Genomic DNA, 17,500 nt, shown 5'->3' on the forward strand with positions numbered 1-17,500 from the left:
GATTGCAAAGAGCTGCAGTGACTGCTTTCGCAAAGGCCAATTCTGGGAGGCAACCTGTCTCCAAATAATTACAGTCCAACAAAGTCAGCAATCCTGCTTGGAGAGATTAGAGGTGTGTAAATAACCAAAATAAACCAAATAATAATAAATGCAGAGAGATTGACAGCACTTTGCAATCAGTCTGACTCAGTCTGCACCAATGACTCAAAGTGTCTTTGTAATAGGGGACTTGACTCAGCTGGCTGCCTTCTGGTTGTATTCCTACATAAAAGCAATGTTATCGAGTACCTCTGTCATTTGGCAGTTACATTTCTGTCCTGCAGCAACTACGTCATTTGTGGAGGTATTTCTGTTTCAGATCTCTGGGGTTCTGGCTGAACTCTGAATGTAAATAGTTAATGTGAATTTCTGCAGACAGCAAGAGATCTGAAGTTTTTTCATCACTGTTAATCCGTGTATGACCATAAATGGATTACATATAATTGCCAAGCTGACCCCATTCAATCTCAACCTGATAGCAGACTGACTCCATCCTTTTGCCATTTTATCACCATCTTGGCACGCCAATGTCACTTTCAGAAAGCCAGCTGACTACAAGTGTCTACAAGCATTTCAAACACAACAAGATTGCAAGTTCATTGCACATGGTGAAAATAATTTGTCATGCCTCAGTGTCCAGTGACAGTTTTGCCTAGTGTTGCTCTAGCACAGCACACACGCGTATAACCATAGATATATATTTCATTCTTTAATTAAAAAAAACAAAAAACAGTTATCATCAGTAATAGTGTATCACAACACCTATGTTCCTTTTAACAGGCAAAATGTCCACTAGAGTGTCAGTTCTGACCAAATAACAAAAGGATGATATCTGAATATAATGAATGAAACAAATGAATATAGTCATGAGTAATATAGCCAATTTTTAATGATTCAAAGTGCATAATCAATATGGTTATTACAGACAGAGCAGTTTTGAGTTGGGCTAAGGCGCTGTTGTTTTTTGTGTTGGTAGTGGGGTGAGTACAGAATCAAAGGGCCTCACCCTTTCGCCCTTCATCCACACCACTCTGGGTGCTGGTTCTCCACTGATTGGGATTTCCAAGCGGAGTTTATTTCCTGCCACGATAGTTACAGTGTTGTCTGGGAAGTTCAAGCTGTCCAAGTGTACCCTCGGAGGGTCTGCAGAAAATCAAACGAGGTCATTAGAAAGAGAGAAAGCATAAAGAACAATAAAAAGGAGAAAAAAAGCTCTTGTCCAGTGAAGCTTTGTTTTTGTACCAATGATGTGGATTTTGGCAGAAAGGCTCTGTGAATACCCCTCAGGTACAAAAGTGTAATCTCCTGCATCGTGAAGGGAGCTGGCTGCAATTTCAAGTCGGTGGACTCTGAAAAAGCAGAAATGTGTGAGACAAACGTTTAATAAAAACAGCTTTGATTGAATAGAGTTCCATAGCAAGGTCATACTTATTTCTGTGTATGATGTTGAGCCGATCGCTAGGTTGGATCAGCTGTCCGTTCCTGTACCAGCGGCCTGGGACATTTCCTGGGTAAATCTCACAGTGCAACTTGATGGGCTGACCCAGCAACACCGTCATGTCCTGCAGGTCCTGGTACACCTTCAGTGGTTTCACTAAATAAAGTATAGAGGAAGGCCAAGATAGAAGCTGTTTCTTTAAGAAAGCATACAACCAATAGAAAGAATTTAAATACAGAGAAGATGCTTCATACAGTCAACTTGTATATGAGCCTCAGAGGTGCCACCAGAGGCCATGATGGAGTATGTCCCAGTATCGTCTCGTGAGGCGTCATCAATTACCAAAAAGTGTTTCGTTCCCTCACACTTAACTCGATATCTCGATCGCACCCCTGTTGGAACCTCAACACCATTCTTCAACCTGAAAGAGCATTTGAAATGGTCACACGCCGACAAATAAGCAGTGAACAATTTACAAGTGCCGAACATGATGGTGAAGATTTGATCACTTGATGTTTCCTGAAACACTGGATGAGACAAAGAGGCAACTTCTGAAGGAGCTACTAGATTTTAGCACATCCCAAAGATTCTGAGTGGGGTTAGGGTCTGTCTTATGTCTCGTGTTCTCTGAACCACTCTTTCACAATCTGAGCCTGAGTTCTCTTTACATTGCACAAGTGAAAATGCTCTTACTTTCACAATTAAAAGGAGCTGTGAGTGCTACAGTTGATGGATTACACCGCACACTTATATAATCTCTGATCATGATCATTTAATATCTTTTTCATGACTGCATTCCTTCCACAGAGAGGATTCCTTCTGGGTTTTAATAATGGTTGGACAGTTCTTCACACAGTTTTAGTAGTTTTATTAATTTCCATAGAGGTTTTCTTTTCTTGGTGCGGGGCAATAACCCGACACTTCTGAAATGGAAATTACTCACTGCATCAGCTGCCCTTCCTGACACACTCCCAGAGGGATTTGTGTCTTCCTCCAGGACTGAACCAGGCATCTCTTGTTTGTTAGGCAAAACCACCACATTAGGGAGCCACTTACTCAATGCATTAGTTAGGGTTAAATAACACATTGCTAGCCAAGGCCTATTTATGACTGCAGTAATTATCTCTCCCTGCCTTCTAATAAAATAATAGTTATGTCAGCTAAGTTAATCAGGCGGTGACTTTTTTTTGGCCAGACAGTATATCTTGTCTGATTACTGAGCTCTTTCAAATGTCTATTTTTTGTAATACAAACACTTCTTTTTAGGTTGAAATCATATTTTACCATACACATAGTTTGAGTAACAAAGCAAACCTTAAGGAGCTTTTAGTTTGAACTTTTTAATGATTTTCTTGTTTGTTTACAGCACAAGTCGCATTCATGTGTTATTATATTAGTCATAGCATGTTTAAATGCTTAATTTTCAGTCTTACCATTTGACTTGAGCACCTTCTTCTGAAACTTCACACTCTAGCTCAATCCTCTCGTTCACTGTGGTCTTCACAGGCTCAAGATCTTTAACTATCTTAACTGGTAACTCTGTTGGACAAGAGGGAAGAAAACTAAATGATTGGCTCCTTAAGCCAACAATTCTTAGTGGCTATTTAAAAAGATCAAAAGTTTAATCACGTTACCTTTGACAAAAAGCTCTGTGCTACATTTCTCATCTCCTGCGACCACCGAATAGGCTGCGTCATCATTGGCGGTGCAGTTGTTGATGACCATAATCCTTTGTGTGCCCTTATGCTCAAAAATATACCTAAACAGGAAGAACATTAATTAGGTCGCTCATCATACAGTCCCAAGATAGGAATGTATATGATTTCAGATTGGTGATTACAGAGAATAAACACTATTAGGAAAATCAAATGTACAGTAGCTGCAAAATTTAATTGTGATCTTTCAGTCAACATGCTTTAAAAATGCTGCACAAAGCCAGAAGTGAAAATAGATACAGAAAGGTGAGGCTCACAACAAAACTGTGACATGGAGAAGGGAGAGTGGATGAATGGACTTACTTTCTTTGACTTAAGGTCACCAGTGGAGCCAGAATGGGGCCGGAGCACAGGAAGTGCAGAGCAAGTGATTATGGTAGACAGGAAGGAGCACCATGATATGACAGACAAACAACAAACACAAAGAAACATCATGCCTGGAGGGGTACAGCAACAATGTTACATGAAAGAGGATCAAATGGGAGAAAGTCTTTGGAGAAGGGAGACCTGGAGACCAAACCCAGAAAACAGCAATATCCTCCCAGATGGCTTTAACGCTGGATGGCTTTGAACAGAATTAGCTTAATACTGCTTATCTATAAAGAATCTATAATCTCAAGAGGCCTTGTCTTTTGAATAAAAATATGCATGTCTTTATCCATTTACATGCCATTTGCAGGCTGATAACATGAAATAAAAGCAAAATTCAGCCTCTTCTTCTGTCTCTTTACTGTGCTTTGAAATCAAACAAAAATATCTAGTGTGGCAAAAACATTGCTCTGACTCTGCTGTTAATGCGCTGTTGCAAGATACGTTATATGATATATCCTGTTGAAAGAATGAAACCAGTACCCCTCTATCCTTTCAAAAACATTATAGTTGGAAAAACAAATGTATTCAGCCTTAATAAAAAGAATCTTGTCAAAAAAGATTATTTTTGGTAATACTTTGTGATCCAGTATCTAAAACTGTTCCAAAGCCAGACTTTGTTAAAGACCTGTGAAGGAGGTACCACATTTTTCCTGTATAGAGGAGGACATATACAGCAATTAATGGCAGTTACAGACAGCATATGAAATCATACTCTACATGTACACCCAAATGTAGCTCTGAATTCTTAAAAATGCTAACATGTTTGTTTGATATTCGAGCCACATTAGAGTTGAGACTGTTACAGTGTGTGGGAGGTCAGCTGGCAATGGTTCACAGTGCAGTGGACTAAAGTGGCTGCAGATATGTTGCATTGTTATATTTCAAGATGTCTTACTATGCCACTGTTGACTGTTGATTTGTTTCTTTTGGGGGTATTTGTACCAGTGTTTGTGTGGAGTAATGTGCAATGAAACGTGTGAACCATTGTGCTTTAGGCTGGTGACAGAATGAAAACATTTACCAGAGGACTGGTAAAGGAAGGAATTGTCACAAATAAAGTGCATTTCTTAATACATAAAATGCATTTTATTTGCGCAGTGCTGAACCCAAGAAGACAAAGAACTGATCAATAAGGGAAAAGGTCGTTACATACTTGGGCGAGGGCCTGATTTCCTGTCCATTCTTGTACCACTTCAGATCAATTGTGGGGTCAGCCAGGTCCACCACTAAGCGGATCTTTCCGCCTTTATCCACCTGATATGCAGGGTCCAGCTTCTTTGCAAAAGCTTTGAAAAGACAAAACTAAAGTCACAGCAGGATAAAAAACAAACAAACAAAAAAACACCACAAAGACCTTAATGTTTGAAAAGAGATAAATATTAATATGCATCAGCCGAGCACTGATTTATCTACCTTCCAGCTTCTTCTCCTCTTTAGGTATCTTTTTCAGCCTCTTCAGCAGACCCCTCAGGTCTGTGATGCCGTACATAAAGGCAATCTTTTCATACTGATCTGGCCGGGCGTTCTTCAGGATCTCCCACACATCCACTTCTGGAGTGTCATCTTGCTGTTTGTGCTCCCTAGCGGTGCCGAATATGAAGGAACGATGTGAGGGCAGGATTTATTGGCTGGTGTTTGCAACGTGTCCTGAGGAATCACTCAATGACCTCATACTGATGTAGTCAGGAGATTTAATTAAATATAGCAGTCACTGTGAAGTTTTCCTCCTGTTTCTGGTTTAAGCATGCTACAGTATTTCTCTGCAGAGCATTCTTCAGGACATGTCACACAAAGGGATGGGCGTGGTGAGCTGTCAAGTTGTGTGCTCACATTGGCTCTGAAGTTACTTGTTAACAGGGTAGCAGCACAGTTAATACAAAGTGGTGCTCTTTAACTTGTGGAAGGTCTGTGTGTTTTTCATGTGTCTAACCATTTTAGAATTATTCAAGACAGAACCTGGAAACACAAATATAGATCACAGATAACTACAACTACAACTACAGATAACTATCTGGATCATAATAATAATAATCCTAATATCAGGGTGGCCTGCCTTAAGAGCTGGGACACAGACCAGTAGCTCCAACACTCCTGGCTTGAGTCTAGCTGGGAGCCTCTGTTGCACGTCTCTTTCTCTTGTTTTAGTAGTTATACTCAGCTTATATATTTGTCTTCATTTTGTTCATCTATATATTGTTTTATTTGGCCAGTTTGGGGGGTAGACGCAATGGTGATGTCTGCTTTCTTTTGAATATAGTTCTCAAACCACTAAAAACTGTGCAACATCTGTTTATAGCAATTGTGACACAGAAACCCACAAACCTAGTTGTGAGCAATTTAATGCAGAGACTTTTTTTCTTTCTACTGTCTGCATCTGCAGACAAAAGGCTAAACAGGATTGTAGCTCAGCTGGACGGAACTCCATCATCTTTTATATTATATCATCAAAAAGCCTTTTGTCGATGGACACTTTCTCCTGCAAAGGGATTTAGTTGAATTGTTCCTGGATGAAACAGTGTTATTTGTTTCTGCATCTCTAGTAATTTTCTGCAGTCATTAAATCATCATTAGGTCACTAATTTTAATGACTGAGGGTTGTTTCATGGTGCAAAAAAGGGATATTTACATAGTGTAGTTGTCAGTTAATTACATTAATATTCAGGTACATTATTTTATACCTAAGCTAGCTAAGACTTGAAAAGAGCTCCTTGTTGCGAGCCAGCTTGCCCCCAAAGGTTTTAACTGTCTTGAATAAAATGCAAATAAAAAACTAATAAGACTTTCTAACTTGCTTTCATAGTTTATAGCATGCTTTGAAGGATGAAGATGAACAATTAAATAAGGATTAAAGAGGAGGCTTCTTTAAAGAGTAAGGGGAGGGGTTCTTTTTATCAGGGTTAAAACACAAGAACAGTTATAGATCAATCAGGTGGAAGGGTTTTTTTTCTTTGAGAGATACTAGCTTATTGAATGCTTAACAGCTTTGTGTGATTTGTCTATATGAAGGATGCATGCATTTAAGGGAAACCTGCAACAAAGATTGTCATATAGCTCATGACATGGCCCATCCCTTTGTTTGCTGGTCGGTTGGTTTGATCACATCACAGATGCTCCGACATTGTTAGACGATGGCAGAAGGAGTGTTAGAGTTATGGGATTAAGGTTAATAAACATGTCGTCCTGGACATGAGTGTATTTATTAGTTTTAAATAGTGAACATTCAATCAGCTTTGTCTTTCATTGACATTTTCCCCAAATGTCTGAAAGCTTGGGGCTGAATTGAGTAAAATACTATCATATTCTCTACATGTGCTTCTCATTCGTTTATTTTCAAGCAATTATGAAGACGCTGAAATAAACATGGTGGTGCTTGCCTTATATTTCTAGACTGAAATAAATGACAATGTAGTGATAACACTATTTTACAGCATCATTTCTCCATGGCCCACTTGCATTTCATTAATGATCCAAAATGGCGCTCTTTGCCTCATAAAGATGTGACTTGATTTCACGGCTTGATGAAGACAAGTCACCTCAGTGTCAATGCTGCAAGACCCATTTCCATCATTGCTGAGTGCTGGTGGGGCATTTAGGAATGTTGCCTTCAAATGAAGTGTTACCGTACTACAGGAGGCCAACACTCTTGCTCGTCCAATACCTAGAGCTACGTTTCATGCTGGGAACTCTACAGGATTACAGTACTCACCCGCAGTAAGGTCTAATCGTTTTAATAGCTATGGTTTTCATTCTACTAACCTCTGATTTCTGAATGTATAGGGGAGAAGAAGAGACAAGCCCAAAATAAATATATAATTTTGTCAGTGAGCAGTGTCACTGACTAGGTCTTGTACTCACACGCTGCAATGTATTTCAAAAATTCATCATGGTGTTTATTTTGAACCACTGGAGTAGCTTTTGCTATTGCACAGAGGTTTTCAAGCTGTAAGGCACACCTCCCACTGGAGGAGGTGCACTTTGGCACCAGGTTACTGTGACTAAATTACTGTGTTATAGTTTCCACATATGCTTGGATACAAGTGACCAAACTTTTGTGTATGCAGTGCTCTGTGAGAACCTCTGTAAACCCTTCTCTAATGTCGACTAAACATCTACATTGGTTTTTGATGACCAAGATAATAGATAATTAAAGTAAGACAACTAAATAATAATAATAATGAAAAAGACATTTTAATGGATTAAAAGCTCTTGTTTTGAATGGGAAATTGTTCTGTAAATCTGGAAAGTTAACTCCAATAACATGCTTTACTTTTTCAGAGAGATATAAGAAAGGTCTGATAGTAAATTTTAAAATGTCCAATGTAGGAGAAACATCTGTCATTTATTGATTTAACAAAACTTGCTTAACAAACTTATTAGGCCACCATCCAGCACAAGGTTTATGTGATGGCTGCCTTAAATTAACAGTATTGGTATTTACCATATGCATTTGTTATGGGTCTGTAATGGTCAATCCACTAATATATGCAAACTCTTAATTTGAAATATTTTTAATACTGATATAAGCAATAAGCAAATAAATATATATTAAAACACAATATTATTTGTCATTAAGATGCCAAACTACAGTTAAATTTACTTGCATTTCCGAACATAAAATTAATTTTGAACATTAATTTCTGAAGTCCAGCTCGAATTTGGGTAGAAAAACATAAATTCCTAGTTAAGAGTTTGTTATTTGTCTAAAAAAATAACATAATTTAAAAATTTAAAAGAAGTTTTTGAAAGAATTCTAAAATATTTGTGATCTTTGTGGCCTTTTTAAGGACTCTATGTAGCTATCTCATCCATTTTAATATGTTTGCATTTTTGCATTTTTAGCATTTTACTGCAATTTACTGATAAAGAAATGTTTTTCTCACTGGTTAAATCTTACTAATTGTGTTAATAAAATAAAAAGATATGCTTCAGTTCTTTTAGTTAAATTCTTAATTAATTTGTTTGTATGTTGATTAGCATCCATACAGTCTACAGACACACTTTGGTGAATAAACTTGCTACTGTTGGCTAATAACTAGCTAATCTTTCCAACCAAATATGATAATTTTTAGGTGCAAGACCGCAAGGTTCATGATGCTAAACGGACAGTAACGATGTCCATCTTTTATTACATGTTATACAATATTGAAAATATTGTAGTGTTTTAGTATGAAGATGAAAAGTGGGGACAGCTAAATTTGTCTAGGAGAAATGCCCGCGGACTTTGAAAACCCCTGTTATAGCTTCTTTGATGATCTGAAGAAATGTGCTTTCCACTCATACAGTAACTGTGTACAAATTAAAATTAAAAATGATGTGAAAGAAGAAGAGAAAAAAAGTAGATCCAGAAAAGGGGCTTAAAAATACTAAAAAGAACAAAATCCACTCAGGATTAGGATGTGACTCTCACCTATGTTTTAGAAGACCACTAAAGTCAAGCTCTCCTGCATCTTCTTGTCCTTCACTGCTGTTGTTAACAAGGAGAGATTAATAGAGATTTAATCAGAACTGAAAAAACTAGAAGCACTAAAAACAACGGTAAAAGAGCATCACAAAGCAAAAGCTCTGATCTCAATCGATACATTAGCTCCAAGCTAACTCACGATTGGTGCTTACACAGAGACCTTTTTGTGTCTTTTCCCAGATAAAAGCTTGAAACAAGGTGATTTGTGTAAAGCACATCTAGAGCTCTCCCAGGCAACATTGCCACAATGTTGAAGTATAACATTGTGATTATGCAATGCAACAGGGATGCTTTGAGTTGCTTTCCAGTCACATTGTTTGGAGGAAGAATCAATGTGCAAGAGTTGGCCTTTAATTACACAGTGAGTGAACTGGTTGATTTGTAATTACCTTGCAGAAAGGTAAATGACATTATTACAACCATCTTGTCACACTTACATCTCATACAGAGACATTACTTGATGGAGAGGTGTTCAGTGTGCCTAAATGAATGGCACTTTTTCTTATCTTCACTTTTTCAGGTGTCTTTATTAGTATATATAGAATATTAGAGATCCTATAATAGAAAAATGCCTTGTTTTGAAAAGAAAACATAGAAATTCTGTCAAATTCCATAAGGGTCCTGCTGACTCATTCATAAAGGTCTTTTTATTACCTTCTCTTGAAAGCGGATCGAATGTCAATATTCTGTGAGCCCGTTTCAGCTTCTGTAAAACAGTATCAGCACATAGTATGCAATTTTTATGTTTGTGGCGGATTTTTTTTGTTCTAAAGTATTTTAACAATGTGACAAACCTTTAACTTCCAAGTCAAAGGAACAGCTATCAAACTTGTCCTTGTAGTTGACCTCGCACCTGTAGTTCCCAGCATAGTTATCTTTGGCCTTGATGATGTGCATCTCAAATGTGTGGACCTGAGAAAAGTTTGCATAAGAGTAACGTTATCACAAAATTTGCTTACATACCTTCTAAAGAAGGTGAGGGTACGTGGGTACCTTTGTGAGTCGGTCAAAGGTCTCTTTTAGCTGTAGATGTTTTCCTGTCTTGCTGGCCAGATCCATCCATTTCCCTTTAAACCACTTGATAGTTGGTTTGCGCAGAAGATCTTTGGCCTCCACTTTGGCAACAAAGGTGATGTCACCACCTTTGGACAGAAAAATTCAATATGATTAACGAGAAAGTGTAATTGGGTACCAGTGAAGACTAACATAAAAAAAGCATACATTCATATATTGTATACAAATACAGATGCAGAGACAGTTTTAACTTAGATATCAGTGTCGCAGTGAAAAGTACACAGCATATCTTTGCTTCTTTTAGAAAAAAGTCTTCTTTCACCTAACTGTTGAAGTTGATGTGTTGCAGTGATCTCTATGTGTGAGTACATTTCGTTAATGGATGCATTTTTAAAGGAAAGCTTAAATGAAGGCTATTGTTAATTGGTGTATACAGCATTTTTAAACATGTACATTGATTAAAAAAATGTGTACTGGGACTATTGGTGTAACACTAAAATGATAAACTAAAAATCAATTAACATATTTGTTGACACTCTGTCGGGAGCTCTGGTTGCTGGGTGTGTGCGTTTTCCACAAAAATGGCAATTCACTGCTGCAATTTGCTAGCAGTCACCAAAGCAATCACAAGGATATTTTTGGTGCACCATCCTCTTTGCAGCCAGTTTCACCCAGCAACCACTCGCCGTACAGTTGGAGCATATAAATTTTTCATGTGAGACCGGAAGTTGCAACCAGTTTCAGGCCTGAGCAACTGAGGGATAAGAACATTTCCAGCTTAGTGGTGTCTCTACTTATGCTTATAAGTCAAAGTTAGCATCACCAACAGTGATCTGAAATAAGGCTGAAATAAAGAAAGATATCTTGGCTCTTCTAAATCCTCTGCCTACTGCAATCTGTCAAATGGATACAGTTTTCCTTTTTTGCAGGTTTCCCTTTGAAGTCCCTCCTCAGATCTTCTTTCTTCTTCATTCTATTACTCACCCACAGTGACAGCACCACTCTGGGGTCTCTCAATCAGCAGAGTGGAGAGTGGTGGGTTGTCAACGGGCTTGTCCAAGTCGTCTGGTGTCTGACCCTCTCCCAGAGACCACACTGGTCAGTGAGGAAAAAAATCACCTACGTGAAACACAGCTCTCCTCTGCCACAGGCTACAAATAGTACAGTAAGGAGTCTTAGCACCCACCTTTTACTTCTCATCTGAAAATTTTACTTTTACCAGTCCAGAGGTACAAAGACAGACAGAAAGACTAACAGACACACATCACTTCCAGCACTCACGCCTCACACAGCAGCAGGATCTCAGCTTGCAACATGGAAAGCATGAAAGATATGCAAATAGAACAAGCAGCACCTAACTTTTTATTATTATTATTATTATTATTATTAAAGAAAAACTGGGTTTATAAATTCTTAATATTCTGGATACTGCAGTCTTCTTTGGATCCTGGAGGTATGAATGAAGATAATGCTGTTGCCATATGATTGTGATTCACCTCTGTTGGGCACTGTGTTAATACTTGACGAAACTTCACTATGGACAAAATCTTGTTAGCTTTTCTGTGATAATTTTAAACCTTCTAAATGAAAATGAAAAAGATTTATTTCTCTGAAGCCCACTTTATGTCCTTTATGGTTATGTGAAGACACAAAGAGTTGGGGAGACTTCAATAAAACAATCTTTTTCACATTTCGCGCAATATTCTTGAAACAAATGAAACCGAACAAAGTTTCTCTTGAAGTGTAAGGGCTACCGCTTTATTACCTGAGTCCTTTCTCCCCATGGCTGGCACAGGGACGCTATCATCTAAACAAAGACAGAGAGAAATTTACAGCATATTGTAAGAAATAGTACTGTAAAGTCCACTGAAGCAAGCACACACTCAGAAAACGATGACAAGCAGTTAAAGGTATGCAAGCAGTGAGGAATTCTGAAAGGTCAGAGTTTAAAGGTCAGAGTGCTTCTTTTTGTTTTTTTGTTTCAAACTATATTGTGAACGCTGTTTGAAAGTTACGTTAGCAAGGGAGTTTTGAATATTTTGACTTTCTTCTGCTAAAAGGCTAACTTCCAAACACACAAAATACCTAGAGATAAACATGTCTCCAACATGTTTTCCACACTCAGCCACTGAATCATTTAAAATAAGCTTCTTGGTCAAAGATCTAAAATGGTGGGATCTTACTAGGCAGCTCAACTGAGAGTTTCTTGGTTGAACTGGCATCCTCTGTGGAAAAAAAACAGAGTTATAATCGAAATTAATCACTATAAATATAACTACTGCCGGTGGTTTGATGATTATTGTGGCTACAACAGTGTGGGTTGGACATTCAAAGGTTTAGGGAAGCTGTTTTTCTTTTTTATTTATAAGTTAACCAAAATGTACCAAACCAACTGACCAACACTAATACTGACACCGAAAACAAAAGCTTCAAAAAAGAATACATGGATGTAATGTTTCAAATTACATAACATGATGTAATTTGCATTAGTGTCCTTCTTCTTCCAGCAAAAACAAACTCCAAACATACACTATATTGCCAAAAGCATTTCCTCACCTATACAAGTCACTGAATTCAGGTGTTCCCATCACTTTTATGGCCACGGGTCTATAAAATCAAGCACCTAGGCATGCAGACTACTTCTGCAAACATGTAAGCTCTCAGGAGCTCAGCGAATTCCAGCATGGTACCATGATAGGATGCCACCTGTGCAACAAGCCCGGTTGTGAAATTTCCGCACTACTAAATATATCACAGTCAACTGTTAGTGGTAGTTTGCCAACTTTCTGCAGAGCCAGTTGCTACAGATCTCCTAACTTAATGTGGCCTTCAGATTAGGTCATGATGAGTGCCTAGAGAGCTTAATGAGAGGGGTTTCCATGGCGAGCAGCTGCATGAAAGCCGTTCATCACAATGTAAAGCGTCAGATGCAGTGGTGTAAGCGTACAAATGCACTTCAGAAATTTCCATAAACGCACTCCTAAACCAAATGTATATATAATATATATTAAACCCTATGGATTAAAAATTGGATCTCACTCAAGTTCATATGCTTGTGAAGGAAAAAGAGCAGATACTTTTCGCAATAAAGTGAAGCAGGAGCACTGAAAGAGGTGTCGAGGGAAAAAAAGGAAAAGCAGCAATTTTAACATTTTGCTCATTAGGCGTAGAAGTTTTTGATTGCACCTTTTATAACTAATATGTTGTTAACAGAGATGACACACTGCCTGGGAAAATGTATCTCATTCATTTGACATAGAAATACTAAATATGCTTTTTTAGAATTGCAGAAATCGCAGGTTGAGTGTTTGCACAGCTCCTTTTAACCCAAATCGTATGTTCACATAAATAAAACTGATATCAGGATTATAACTAACTGAAAACATAATAAAGAAAAATGAAGAAAAATAAAAATAAAAACAAAAAAACCCCCAGTAGCCTATACACATAATTATATGTGATATAATTATGACAGTTGAATTAACACTTGAAGACATAAGTGGCATGCACATTTGTATTTCATGTACAAAATAAGCATACAGTGATTTATTTGGTGTATATTTTGCATGATACATGCATATAAAATATCATTACCACATCCATCTTTAGTTATCTTAGAGAAATAAAGGTTGAAGTGCAGGTAGAAATTATCCAGTGCAAGTTTGCAAGTAGAAATCACACATTTTCTACATGTATGTCAACAAGCATAGACATACATCTGAAGTTTACAGATGTGACACATCAGTATTAGATATTTACATCATTTAGATTGTAAAGGGTACTTTTGTCAATGCCTAAACCAGACTTAAAAACATGTGTACTTATAAAGCCGTAAAGCACATTAGACACCAGAGAATTACAGTTTTGGTCAAACAACCATTTTAGGCAAGAACATCCTAGTAATTTAGGATATTTAAGGATTTTTTTGAAAAACTTTTCCAAGGGTGGGATGATTATACAGAATACATTTATTTATTTGTGAATTTCTCTAGTACACATGGGGTCAATTGCAGAGCCACAACTCAAATTGGGATCATAAACAATTGCAGATTCCAAGATCACCATTTCAAGCTATTGTACATAAGTACAAGTAGCTGATTGAGCTACTCGGCCACAATAACAGAGTAAATGAGAAGCTTTCAAACCTAAGCATACTGTACAACCTTTCAAGCATGGTGGTGGTAGCATCATGCTCTGGGGCTGCCAGCCGTACTCGTATATTGCAAAAAGTCTGTGGAATAATGAAGAAAGACTACTTCCAAATTCTTCAACTTCACTTCACTTGATCACAATTGGCTATTGAAATGGGGCAATAATTCCAAACACACATAAAAACTGGTTTTAAAATGGATAAAGTTAGCTAGCTATAAGCTTCTGGAATGGCCTTCCCAAAGCCTCGACCTCAACCCTATTAAAGGTTTGTGAACTATGCTTAAAAACAATCAACTAGCAATTCTGCCAAGAAAAGTAGTCAAATATCCAAACTGAATTAAGCCAGAAGAGGACATATGTATATATTTTAGCTTGTTTTTTTGTTTGTTTGTTTTTTAACCCTGTGTGGATACGATGAAATCAAAATTAAATTCAACCTTTTGTAACTAATTATTGTTTTTTTTTTTTTAAAAAGTCATTAAAGATTCCACCCTGGAAAAAAATCAAAACATTAAAATCCCAAAATGACCAAGATATTCATGCCCATGATGAGTGTATGTAAACGCCTGACCACCACTGTAGGAAGATTTTATTATTTCACTTTGTAGTTCTTACATTCCTTCCTGTACAGGAGCAATAATTAAACTACCTAACACTGCTATTCCTTCAACCATCTTGCTAAAGTGCTTGAAATATTTTGGGAGCACTTACTATGATTAATTGATTGCTTTATGGCAACCATAAGGAACTTGAAAAGGTCTGTTATTGGTACCAACCTTGTTGAGGTGTTGGGGATGAGGTAGTGGCTGCAGGTTTAGCATCATCTGGAATAAAGGTTGTCATTGACAAATAGACCCACTTATCAAAAGACTCAAGGTCAATCACTGGCAGGTCAACTTTGACATAAAAGCACGAGGCCAAGAAGGCCAATGACCACATGCGAGACAACTGTGTCATGCAATTCTTGGACAGAATGAATGAAAAAGTTGTTTGATGGATTGGTTTGTGCACAACAAAACCCCCTAACTGCTGTACTGTAGAGTGAAACAGTGTGAGGTCATAGCTGTGTGTGTATTGCCGTATGATTCTTAGTCTGGCGTAACAAAAGCACAAGCAGACTAGCATCAAAGTGTGTGTACACACACACACACAAACAGGTATATCAGATAAAATTCAGCCTCAAAGCAGCACATAGTGGTAAAAAAAGCTCATGGCTAAGCCAAGTAGCTCCATCTTTCCTCTACATAAAGAAAAATAATCCAAGGAAAGCGGCCTGTTTGTCAGTGCTTTAATGTTCGCATGTTTTTGCCTTGTTGTTTCTGGATTATAAAGAACTAAGTTTGATGATTCACCTTGCAAATAAACTGCATCACTTTCATTTTGCCATTTCTCAACCTAATCAGTACTTTATCTTTTGGATTCTTTGGATCTGAAAACTCATAAATTTTGTTGTTGTTTTTTCTTTGAAGTTTGCATGCAATCAAAGTTAGGGTTGCACTGTTTAGGAAACAAGTGAGAAGTCAGTGCATGATGTCAATCAGTGAAGTTTAATGTTGACTTAGCAAAGTAATCTATTATCTTTTTGTTGATAGTAAAAATATTTTTAAAATTATGTAAAAAGAAAAAAAACTTGTCTTAAAGGTTGCTTTTGCCATGCTGCAGTGCAGTTGTAATGTGCAACTGAAAAGACTATTTCAATGCTCAGTGCGTTTGCTTTGATCAGCTAGAGGGGTAAAACATGCACTTTCACTGAGAGACATGGGATTGTTTCCTATTAAAGAAGCATACTTACCAGGTGGTGGGGGAAAGCAAGTGCCCTCTTCCTTTAAAGTAGAGTTAGCAGACTCTGCTTGCTCTTTTACCCCAACCCCACCAGGCTGTGGTTGGATTGAGCCATTCACGGCAGGACACGGCTCCTGAGCCACCACAGCCTGTACTGGCTCAAGCTCTGTGGATTCTGGTTTCTTCCCATCAGTCTCTACTGGTTCTTTCCCCTCTGCTACCGCCTCTGTACAGCAGACAAAGCGCCAGGCTGGAGCAGCAAGCATTGAGCACAAACACACGAAGCCTCGCAAGACAATGCTTGCTCAAATGAGATGAGTATAAATAGCTAATGACCAGATAGACTGAAATTGACGATATTTGAGGCAAGTCTAAAGCTTAAGTAATATGTATGATATGTATCTTATACACCTACTGGGATTGTGTATTAGCTGGTCCTTAATAAAGAAAACTACACTATAACAATACTGTATCTAAGTCTGTGGCAATATGTTACTATTCTTAATATAAGACCTCAGCAAACACTTTCACTTTTAAATATGGGTTAGCATAGCAAGATGTTTATTTTGTAAACTGTGGCTCAATTTAGGAGAAAAAGATGACAAAGCAGGGTATGCTTTAGGGTTAGCAGGCCCTTCTCAATCACCCCTCACTTACTTGTTCAGTGTTTAGTTTTTCCTGGTGAGTAGATTTTGTTTTATGCTACTTTTTCCTCAATTAATACAGGATACTCTATGGCCTGGTATTGTTAGCTCTGTTAGCTTAGTTTTATTGTGTAGTCTGGGTAAAATCCCAAACTGCATTAGGTGGTGCTTCATTTTTATAGTATTTGAAGATGAGAAGACAACCAAATGACAGCAAAGATCAACAAAGCAGTTGCATTTTTCTTGAGGATCACTGAAATACTTGCATCTAATATCCATCCATCTACTAGTGTTTGGGTCATATTATTACAAAGGACAAGTGTCAGCCTCATAGTAGTGCATCGTAGTGAATCAATAGGATTGTCCTTTTAGCAGAATGAATGTGGCAAGTAATTCAATGCATCACTGAAATATTTCATCTGGAGCTAAAGAAGTGACCTGACAGACTGAAAGAAAACCACCAGGAATAGAGCAGTGCTTTAAAGTCCACAAATTCATCTCCATTAAAGAAATCTAGTGGTATTCTGGCGTTTTATCAGAAATGTCAGTGACGAAGCTATCTGGTCATTGCATATCTATACTGTAAAGTGATCAAGGAGGCAGGGATTTACTAACTCAGTAAATCGGGACAGTTGGCAGTTGACTGGAGCCAACAGAGTCAGTAAAGCCCGGGATCTGTAATCCCTCATAGACCTCCTGTTTGATAACATATACAGCTGAGTACAAAAACAGCCACAGCATGACTTAGTAACAGCTCCATGAGTCAAGGCACGTGCATCTAGAGCAGTGCAGGCATGTGGATGTGTGCACAGTGAGTGGGGTGGTTTGCTGCAGCTAAACTAATTTCTTGTGTGAACATTGTGTGCTGAGTGATCATACCTCC

At 37.9% G+C, this 17,500-nt stretch overlaps 1 protein-coding gene across 1 annotated transcript in view; it reads right to left on the reverse strand.

Annotated features, from left to right (window-relative positions):
- Window positions 1-17,500, reverse strand: part of mybpc1 (myosin binding protein C1) — a 34,735-nt gene that overhangs the window by 8,940 nt on the left and 8,295 nt on the right. The window contains exons 4-20 of the mRNA XM_087830986.1: window positions 15,984-16,199; window positions 14,968-15,015; window positions 12,223-12,264; window positions 11,805-11,846; window positions 11,024-11,134; window positions 10,019-10,167; window positions 9,820-9,937; window positions 9,680-9,731; window positions 8,972-9,028; window positions 4,978-5,144; window positions 4,718-4,850; window positions 3,112-3,236; window positions 2,911-3,016; window positions 1,732-1,898; window positions 1,468-1,633; window positions 1,282-1,388; window positions 1,046-1,182 (exon numbers count right to left, since the gene is read on the reverse strand). Coding sequence (XP_087687112.1) covers window positions 1,046-1,182; window positions 1,282-1,388; window positions 1,468-1,633; window positions 1,732-1,898; window positions 2,911-3,016; window positions 3,112-3,236; window positions 4,718-4,850; window positions 4,978-5,144; window positions 8,972-9,028; window positions 9,680-9,731; window positions 9,820-9,937; window positions 10,019-10,167; window positions 11,024-11,134; window positions 11,805-11,846; window positions 12,223-12,264; window positions 14,968-15,015; window positions 15,984-16,199 — 1,943 coding nt within the window. The remainder of the gene's footprint in view (window positions 1-1,045; window positions 1,183-1,281; window positions 1,389-1,467; window positions 1,634-1,731; window positions 1,899-2,910; window positions 3,017-3,111; window positions 3,237-4,717; window positions 4,851-4,977; window positions 5,145-8,971; window positions 9,029-9,679; window positions 9,732-9,819; window positions 9,938-10,018; window positions 10,168-11,023; window positions 11,135-11,804; window positions 11,847-12,222; window positions 12,265-14,967; window positions 15,016-15,983; window positions 16,200-17,500) is intronic.

Source organism: Neolamprologus brichardi, chromosome 17 (genome assembly GCF_056152115.1).
Source record: "Neolamprologus brichardi isolate AB-2024 chromosome 17, ASM5615211v1, whole genome shotgun sequence".
NCBI lineage: Eukaryota > Metazoa > Chordata > Actinopteri > Cichliformes > Cichlidae > Neolamprologus > Neolamprologus brichardi.